This window comes from Ictalurus punctatus, chromosome 26 (genome assembly GCF_001660625.3).
Source record: "Ictalurus punctatus breed USDA103 chromosome 26, Coco_2.0, whole genome shotgun sequence".
NCBI classification, from domain to species: domain Eukaryota; kingdom Metazoa; phylum Chordata; class Actinopteri; order Siluriformes; family Ictaluridae; genus Ictalurus; species Ictalurus punctatus.
In genome coordinates, this window is record NC_030441.2 from 17,333,845 (window position 1) to 17,344,077 (window position 10,233).

Here is a 10,233-nt window from a genome sequence, read left to right on the forward strand (position 1 = left end):
AAATAAAACTGAATTGAATTTAAATGAATAACGACATACATGAGGAGTTTAAATGGGGCACGTAGTGGTTAACATGTTCTCGCCGTGCTGCGGGGGTTTCCTCCGGGTACTCCGGTTTCCTCCCCCAGTCCAAAGACATGCACGGTAGGCTGATTGGCGTGTCTAAAGTGTCCGTAGTGTATGAATGGGAGTGTGAGTGTGTATGTGAGTGTTCCCTGCGATGGATTGACACGCCGTCCAGGGTGTACCCCGCCTTGTCCCCCATGCTCCCTGGGATAGGCTCCGGGTTCCCTGTGATAAGTGCTATAGAACATGGATGGAGGAGTTTAAAATCCATCCTTCATCCACACACTCTGACTTCATACAGTTGAAATGTATACACTAAATATAAGAAGAAATGCCGTACTGTAGCCTATAAACGGTCAAAAAAAAAAGGAACAAAAACGTTAAGTATGAACATGTCCCAGCTCTCAATTACGCTGAAGCTTAACTCCAGCTTTAAATCACCATGTGCGGTGTATAAATCTGGGGAACATATGACCCTGGGAACATAGATACGCTCCCCTCCCCGTTACTAGCTAGCCGTCTTGTTGTGTTGTGCTGAATAATACTCATTTAAATAGTGTACTTAGAGCTACATAGGTTTTCTTCGTAAACTTTATTACACCTGGATCCCACCACCCAAAAAAAAAAAAAGAACAAACATTATTTAAAACACTTTATTATTCAATTCATACACGTCGTCCATCACATTCCTTGCAAGGAAGCAACAGCTGTTATAAAAGGTCACCATTGAATAAACGACTCACACACGATAGCGAGCACACTGCCAGGCCCTTGGTGCTACTGGAGCCTGACGGTCCATTCTCTGAGGCAAGACTACTGTTAAATATTTAATGGAGTTTATGTTTTTGGATGCTGTGGCCTTTTGCCTGCTTGTTCTAGGCGTGCACCGATATTAAATATTTATAAATCACAGCAACTCCCTGCACGTTTGGAAATGCCTATTTGATTCAACTACATGTCTGATGATAATAATAATAATAATAAAAAACCATTGAAATGGCCCCAAAACACAGACGGAAGCTGTGCAGGAGATCTGCGAGACGGTTAACGGAACAACCTGCTCAGAGAAACAGATGTGTCCACTGCAGAGCGTCTCTGAGGGACGGCTGGAAAACCCGAGGTGACACGGCGTATCCTCGCGGTGGAGAAGGTGCAGCACTACACGCGTTACCGAACGGTCTTTCATGAGTAACCTGCAAAAACATTCTATCTACCTGTGACATTTTATCAGATGAAATAAAGGTGATTGTTGATAAGAATAACAGTCCTGTGAAAGAACAAACATAAAGTAGGACTTTTTTTATATATATACAAAGGCCATAAATGCATTTTTATGACCAAGTCCAGTATGAGAAAGCAGCGCAGTAATCATTGTGGAAAAGTTCACAAAGACTCTCTCTCTCTCTCTCTGTCGCTCACTCACGCTCTCTCACTCTCTCTCTAGCTGTGGTGCACAACACTGTCGATGCTGTCTTGGATTTCTGCCATCTTCTTTAGCACCTGGTTAATCTTCAGTTCATCAAACTCCAAGCACACAAACTCCGAGTCCTGACAGAGAAGGGGGGGGGGGGGGGGTGTTGGGAGAGAGTCAGACAGACTTCTTGACTTGACGGAGCTTTATTTTAACCATTCACAATGTGTCAAAAACTCAAACATTTTCAAATAAGCAGCATTTTTACAAATACCTACTTAATTAATATAGATAAATAAAAACCGCTTAAATAAAAAGGCAGATGAGGACACAAACATGTACTAATTAAAACACAATAATAAACTGAGTCCTGAGAGAGAGAGAGAGAGAGAGAGAGACAGACAAATACACACATAGAGAGAGAGAGAGAGAGACAGACAAATACGCACATAGAGAGAGAGAGAGAGAGAGAGAGAGAGAGAGAGAGAGAGAGAGAGAGACAGACAAATAGACACAGAGAGAGAGACACACAGACAGAGATACAGTGAGAGAGATACTGAGAGAGAGAAAGACAAATAGACAGACAGAGAGATATATAGAGAGAGATACTGAGAGAGAGAAAGACAAATGGACAGAAAGAGATAGAGAGCACATGAAAAATGAAAACTGATACAGAGAGAGAGAGAGAGAGAGAAGACAGAGGAGAGACACACACAGAAAGAGACAGACAGAGAGAGCGTGCGCGCGCGCGAGAGAGAGAGAGAGAGAGAGAGAGAGAATATAAATGTTAATGAATACAGCCTTTTGACTCTGAGAGATGAAGAGAGAGATGAATAAAGTGTAAAGGCGGACAGATTCATATCGATGCCCTAATCTCAATATTTACAGAATCGTCTTACGGCACACATCACGCTGAACCTCGAGGCTACAACTGCAGCAGAACACACGCTCTGTCTGACTGCATAATGAGCATCGACGAGCAGGCGTTCCTAATAAACTGGTCCATACTGGTAACGTACTAGACTGTGATTAGACGTTTGTTGTACTGCTTGCCGTATTCTCAACTACATACAAGTCTCTATTTCTATGTAATATTTTAAATCAGTCTCTTGCTTTCACGTCACGTCACGTCACGTCTGACAGTCCGCATTTTCTATCCCTGGTTTATTTCTTTTTTTCTTCAGACTTCAAGGCGAGCTCTTGCGTCAGGCTAAAGGCAGCGGCAGACGCGACGGAAAAACTCTCACTGACACTTCTACTCAAAAAAAAACAACAACAACAAAAAAAAAAACTTTCCTCAGATCATTTGCATAATCTAAATGTGCGCCCAGAAACCGGAAGCTCTCGCGCATGTCCCCAGTGTGTGAATCTGTCACGTAACGCCTTACGCTTTAGAACATTCCATCACTAATTAAAAACACAAATGCACATATTGGGGGGGGGGGAACAACAACAAAAACAAACAAACAGCTGTGCAGTGCAGCTGTTTCCTAGAAACGAGCGCTTCACAGAACGACAACGTCAGTGCATTGGTGAAATATAAATAAATCTGTGCCGTGCTCTGTGCGCCGTCTCGCTGAGATCACACTGCTGAGAAAAACATTTCTAATGCGCAGAAGAAGAAGAAAAAAAAGAGAGAGTGAAAATAAAACTTGAATCCTTGATGGACACTAATGCTGCTAATGTATTCCAGTTTCCTGTAATGGCCCCTTAAGTACTACGGAGGAAAAACAAAAACGCTGTAAAGGGCAGAAAGACAGCGAGTTCTCGTCATCATCATCATCATCATTAAAATCCTCATCATTAAGATGCGGCTGTGACTCAGCGGCGTCAGTCTCGAGCCTCGCGTGCATTACGGGGAGTGTCCGCTGTTTTAAAAACCTCATGTGCATTCACCGGTGTTGTACTGTTTGGGTGTGTACAACGTGTCCTCGTCTGGAATGCTTTAACGCTGGGGAGCGCTTTAAACTCTTGTGAAGTGATATTTTACGTCACTGACGAGCTTGATTTTTTTTTTTTTTTTTTGTTGTCTTATTACCTTCAAGGGAGGGGGGGGGAGCTAGGGATAAATAAACAAATAAATAAAAACTTTTTACAGCTTCTATAAGAAGTGATAACAGGAGCTGACTTGTTTCGTGGACAAACAGCAAGACAAACAGGAAGTGGATCAACTGCTGCAAGATTCCAAAAAAAAAAAAAAAAAAAACAAAAAAAAAACCCAATGTCCTGTCAGTCATTTTACAGACACGCCCTGATTCCCCTTCGCTCCGCCCACATTTCAGTCTGAAATTGGCAAGCGATCCACGCAGCCAGGTAATTTTCCTGAAAATAAATCCTGGCAGCACTTTCCCAAGATGGAGTGAATTATTACTGGGGAAACCGATGGACGCAGAATGAGCAGAGTTGCTCCTGGACAGGTGTGTAAACACCACCGTACCTGTATAAAGCTGTGAACTGTTTGAATGGCCGGCTTTACATAACAAACCAAAAACATACGTATATGTATGCATGTATTTTTTTTTAAATTACAGAGGAAAGAAAGAGAAGCCAGGAAAGGCACGCTTGACCATCTTCATAAATCATCAGCCGAATTTTGAAAGGCCTTTCATCACATTTCTGGGTGTTTTATTGTACATTCTTTTGAATTCTTTAGATTTTTAACAGTTCACACTCCGGGAAAGTAAAAGTTAAAGTGAGCTTAAACAAGAAATGTGCTTCGCCTACGCTGAATGCGAAAGCTAAGAGGAAGCTGTGGTAGGAGTCGGGGGGGGGTTAAACTTCCTGCGTATTTCCTGAGCTGTCTGAGCATTTACTCACGCAACGTTGAATGTTTTCGCACGTACAGCGGGGGAAATAAGTACTGAACGCTTTTAGTAAATATGATTCCAGTGAGGTTATGCACATAAATTTTCACCAGACATCAGTATTAACTCAAGAAATCTGGAAATATAAAGAATTCACAACATTAAAGTCCGTAAATGAAGTTGTGTGTAATAAAGTGGAATGACACGGGGAAAAAGTACTGAACACGCTAACTGAAATGTATTTAATTATTAGTGGACAAGACTTTGTTTGTAATGACGGCTTCGAGACGCTTCCTGTATGAAGAGATTAATGTTCCGCAGTATTCAGGTGTGATTTTCGGCCCGTTCTTCTAAACATATCGTCTTTAAATCTTGTTCAGTTGGATTCGAGTCAGGTGATTGACTGGGCCGTTCTAACACCTTGATTTTTTTTCCTTTGCTGCATGCTGTGGATCGTTGTCCTGCTGGAAGCTCCACCCATGTCTCATCTTCATCATCCTGGTGCATGGCGGCAGATTCTTCTCAAGAATCTCTCAGTAAAGGGCTCCATTCAAGTCTGTCAGTACCATGTGATGAAAAACAGCCGCACACCATGATTGTTCCACCTCCAACCTTCACTGTTGGTGTAGTGTTTAAGGGTGATGTGCAGTGCCAGTTCTTCTCCAAACATGGTGTGTAGTATAACAGACAAAAACCGCTCTCGTCTGATCAGACTCCACTCTCCCGGTATTTCACAGGCTTGTCCAGATGAATTGCAGCAAACTTGAACAAGTTTCGACATGCTTTTTCTTTAGTAATGGAGTCTTGCGGGTGAGCGTGAGCAGTGGAGTGCATTGCCTGTTGTTTTCTCTGTGACGATGGCACCTGCTGCCTCCAAGCGTTTCTGGAGCTCTTTCTGAGTGCTCTTCTGAGTCCTTGGTCAGAAATCTTGTGAGGAGCTCCTGTGCGTGGCCGGTTGATGACGGAGCGATGTCGCTTCCACTTGCGGATAACGGCCCCAATGGTGCTTACTGGAAGATTCAGAAGATTTGAAATACGTCTGTATCCGATTCCATCGATATGTTTTGCAACAATAAGGTTGCGAAAGTCTTGGGAGAGCTCTTTGCTTTCACCCGTCATGAGATGTTTCTTGGGTAACGAAAAGCCTTTTTATAGACCATCAATTTACTAACCCAGCTGATATTAATTTGCACAGATAGGGGGGGTAATTACTTATGGATTTCAGCTGGATCCTTGCCTTACCTTGCCTGGGAGAACTGCTTTACCCCCCCCGTCATTCCACTTTATTACACATAACTTTATTTACGGACTTTAATGTTGTGAATTCTTTATATGTGTGGATTTCTTGAGTTAATACTGATGTCTGGTGAAAATTTGTGAACATGTGAATAACCTCATGGGAAATATATTTACTGAAAAAAAAAATGTCAAAGCGTTCAGTACTTATTTCCCTCACTGTGCGTATGAAAACAAGCAACACTAGGTGAGTAAATGCTCAGACAGCTCAGGAAACACACAGGAAGTTTAACCCTCCTGACTCCTACCACAACTTCCTCTTGGCTTTCACATTCAGCTTTATCCTTGCCTTGGAGAACTGCTTTATCTTAGCGTCTCCCCCCCGTGTCATTCCACTTTATTAAACATAACTTTATTTATGGACTTTTATGTTGTGAATTCTTTATATTTCCAGATTTCTCGAGTTAATACTGATGTCTGGTGAAAATTTCATGTGAATAACTTCATTGGAAATATATTTACTGAAAAAAATGTTGATGCGTTCAGGCCCCCCCCCCCTTAATAGAATAAAAGTTATAGGAGTTACGGATTCGGTTACTAACCACTACTGGAGTACCCTGCTGATTTTCTCACAAAGAGACTAGTGTAAATTGACCGATAGCACCATCTGCTGGTTTGGAAGAGGAAGTTGTTTAGCTGCATTTGGGCGGCTGTGGCTCAGGTGGTAGAGCGGGTCGTCCACTAATCGTAGGGTTGGTGGTTCGATTCCCGGCCCACGTTACTCCACATGCCGAAGAGTCCTTGGGCAAGACACTGAACCCTGAGTTGCTCCTGATGGCAAGCTAGCGCCTTGCATGGCAGCTCTGCTACCATTGGTGTGTGTGCGCACATGTCTGTGTGTGAAACCGCTAAGGTATTGTATTTTTTTTTTGCCTCATTTCGTGGCGGCATCATGCTCCCGTTGTTGATTATTTTCCTATAATAGACAGGAATCACCCCCGACGATTCCTCACATCGACACAAAAGAACGACGTTTCTGTCAAATGACTAAAATAAATAATTAAATAAACTCTGACACTCACCTGGCCGTTTCGTCCCAGCTCGAGCTCCACCAGTGCGACGGGGTTGTTGGAAGTCTGCCCCCTGCTGGTCGCGGTCTGCAGGTCCACCCTCCAGCTCAACCCCCTCAGCGCAGGCTCCCAGCGGCTCTGTGCCAGCAGGCTCTCTCGCACCCGGCCGCGGTGCCCCTTCCAGAAACGCGCCAGAGCCGCCGCCTGCTCCGAGGTCATACCGCCGCCACCGTGCTTACACGTTTGAGCGGTCAGAAACGCCTCCAGCTGGGCCTGGTCCATATCCGCCACGGCTACAGACTGAGCACAGGACAGAGGGAAGAAGAGAGGAATTTTAGTTAAACGCTTTACTGCTGCTTTATTACAGACATGGTGGTGGTGGTGGTGATCCATTCTAAAGGATTCGTTCTAAACTCCTCATTTCAGAAAGCATACTCTGCTCTGATTGGTCAGATGTCCCAGTCTGTTGTGATTGGTCTACCGCCGTCAGCGTGTTTCAAAAAGGAAACGCCCACTACCGTAACCAGCATCAGCTCCATCTGTCACCGAGCAGCCGATGAAGACCAGAGGCGGGGCTTTTTGTTACAAACCTAAGAAGGTTAGTACAGGAAGTAATTCTGGAATTACTAACGACTCGTTTCAGCTGTTCAGACTCGCTTCCTTCTTTTGGGAGTCGATAACTCTGTTTGTAGCGTGCTTTGATTTTCAAAACATTGCAGATTTTTTACATTCACAAACAGCTATGTATATAGCACACTACATGAAAGGGAATATTTGAAAAACCATAATAGGTGCACTTTAAATAAAAACTGAATGAAGTCATGCAACATAATTTAAGCCACAGACATCCAGTGTGATCAAAGAAAACTAAGCACTGCTGCCATCTAGAGGCTAATGTTTGAAGCACACAACGTTTTAGAGCTGCAATAAGCATTTTATTAAGAGGACAACTATGTATGCATGACTGCCTTTACATCTTTACAACTCACCAAAATGAACAGTTTGAGACAAGCACACCTCTCTGACCATACGATACTCAGTAAAAAAAATAAAATAAAAATTTTTTGCACAAGCAGCATGAAGAGTTGATGTGTCATAGCTCCAGGGTTCCTGGTTCGATCCTGAACTCAGGTTACTGTCTGTGTGGAGTTTCACATGTTCTCCCCATGTCCCTGTAGATTTCTTCCGGGTTTTCCGGTTTCCTGCCAGAAACACTTCAGAAGGTGACTTGGCTGCTCTAAATTGACTGCTAGGTTTGAGAGAGGGTGTGTATGGTGCTCGTTATGAACTGGGGTCCCATCCAGGGTGTATTCACTACCAGCTCACTCCCAGTGTTCCCAGGATAGACTCCGGATCCACCGCCACCCTGACCAGGATAAAGTGCTTACTGAAGACGAATGAATGAATTAATGTATTGAGAGTCAAGGAATGTTTATAACATTCTCACTATTTGATCATTTTTTTTTTAAAAAAGATTCAGGCAAATTCCTTTTTATTTGTAAATATTTGCAGCTTTGGTCGTGTCTTGATCTTGTGTTCAGTGCATTCTTCATTATTTAGCTTAATAACTTATAAAACACATGTAACTGAAGTTTATATCGGAGCCTGAAGGGGAATACTGCCATCATTACAGCATCATCAACTCGCGTTAGCCATCCTGCGGCTAACTCCGTTAGCTTCAAACCTGTATTTTTACCTTTAAAAGGCCCCTCATTTTGTCGTACAGAGCCCGGAACTCCTCCTGAGGCACACCGGGGTAAAGCTCATCCTTCAACAGCTCCTCCGTGATCTCCGAGTTGCCGTAATAAACCCTCTGCGCGATTCCGTTCAATAAACCGCTCAGCGCTTTCACAGCCTCGGCGTCCGCCATGTTGGCTGTTGTTGACTAGAGAGTCATGTGCCGCCTATGTCACGTGACCGGGTTGGTGCGTGTTTACGTCATGGTGCGTTGCGATGTGATTGGACAACGCCTCATTGAGCCGCAGGGATGTTATTTTTTGTGCTTCTTACTTCTCACCACTTCTTCATATCTTTATTCTCATTCCCTCTCTTTTTTTCTCCCACTTTCTGTTCTCCTTACATTTTGTCTCCTCTCTTTCTTCCTTGTGTTTCTTTCTTTCATTTTTTCTTTTTCTTTGCATCTCTCCATCTTTCTGATCCCTTTGCCCCTTTTCTTGCTCTTTATTCTTCTTATTCTTGTCCTTTTTCGGCCTCTATCCCTCTTTCTTTTAATCTTTTTCCCTTTCTTCCTTATACCGCTTCATTTTTATTTTCTCCATTTCTTTTTCTTCTTTATATTCCTCCATCTTTCTTTTAGTTTTTCTGCCTTTCTGCTTTATATCTCTCAGATTTTTCTTTCTTTATCTTTCTTTCCCTTTTTCATTTTTCTTTTCCCCCTTTTTATATGCCTCAATTTTTCTTTTCCCTCCACTTCCTTTGTCTTATTTATCTCTCCATCTGTCTTTTTCTTTTCTCCTTTTCATTTTCCTCTTTCCTTTTGTCTTCTCTGTCTCTCTCTCTCTCTGTCTCTCTCTCTCTCTCTCTCTCTCTCTCTCTCTCTCTGTCTCTCTCTCTCTCAGTCTCTCTGTCTCTCTCTCTCTCTTATTCCCTTTTCCTTCTCCTTTTTTCTTTCCACCTGTTTCTTTTTTTATTCCTTTCTTTCCTTTTTTAAAATTTTTTATCCTCTTTCATTTTTTTCTGTTTTAACTACTACTTTAGATGATATGTATTTTCACCTCAGTAAGGTCCCAGCACACACAACCACTGATTATCCTGCGTCATATTTTCACTTTAGATTCTGTTTTCCATTCCGGCCACTTAACAGTGTTCTGTCTGTTGACGCAGATCACTGCGTTGGATATTATCACGTAATATTACTGTAATAAAAACCGATGAGAACTGAATGGAATGTGCTTGAGACTGAATCCCCTCTCTGTAACTCGGCGCCTCTCTGTAATATGATTATGAGATATGTTATTATTATGTTCAGAATAATAACTTTTAATCCTGACAATATGATTCGTAGTGTTTCTTTACTTCTTAGTAAATAAATAAATGAGTCATTTTGACGTGAAAATAAAGGATGAAGGAAGAAAAATCTCCTTCTGTACAGAAGTAACAGCTTAAAGTGAGACCTCTCATGATTACATAATAATTAGAAAAAGGACAAACTACATGACCCAAAACAAACATAAAAATCCAGAAATCATCCGTTTCTAACCTGACATTACATTCCTCATCTGTCGCTCTAAATTCCTGGGTGTTAGTTACTCACTGATAGCACACACCTTTCCATCCGTGTTTTATGGCGGATCAAAGTCCAACAAAAAGATAATTTAGTATCGGAGGAATAAATGTGTCGCTGCATTAAGTAATAGTACCACATATCAAAACTGCAGTGTCCGAAACGTAGTCACTTCTTTAGGGCTTTAACAATACCACTGGCTCAATTCTCTGAGCGTATGATGACGACATCTCGATTGGTCCATGTTTAATTATTACCCTCCATAAAGACAACCTAAAATGTGAAAATCTAACCAAGGATTACATTACATTTACATTTATGGCATTTGGCAGACACCCTTATCCAGAGCGACTTACATTTATCCCATTTATACAACTGAGAAATGGAGGGTTAAGGGCCTTG

General features: G+C 42.3%; 1 protein-coding gene across 1 annotated transcript; it reads right to left on the reverse strand.

The window, feature by feature from the left end:
* Window positions 1–705: 705 nt before the first annotated feature.
* Window positions 706–8,490, reverse strand: commd1 (copper metabolism (Murr1) domain containing 1). Its single transcript, XM_017458118.2, has 3 exons — window positions 8,284–8,490; window positions 6,600–6,887; window positions 706–1,614 (listed from the first exon to the last, which is right to left on the reverse strand). The coding sequence occupies exons 1-3, from the start codon at window positions 8,455–8,457 to the stop codon at window positions 1,507–1,509; spliced, it is 570 nt and encodes a 189-aa protein (XP_017313607.1). The 5' UTR covers window positions 8,458–8,490; the 3' UTR covers window positions 706–1,506.
* Window positions 8,491–10,233: the final 1,743 nt, after the last annotated feature.

Coding starts and splice junctions, on each gene's coding strand:
- commd1 (XM_017458118.2), bottom strand. CDS start 8,457: ATGGCGGACGCCGAGGCTGTGAAAGCGCTGAGCGGTTTATTGAACGGA. Junction 6,888..8,283: donor AAATGAGGGGCCTTTTAAAG/GTAAAAATACAG, acceptor TCCTGTGCTCAG/TCTGTAGCCGTGGCGGATAT. Junction 1,615..6,599: donor AGCTGGGACGAAACGGCCAG/GTGAGTGTCAGA, acceptor CTTCTCTGTCAG/GACTCGGAGTTTGTGTGCTT.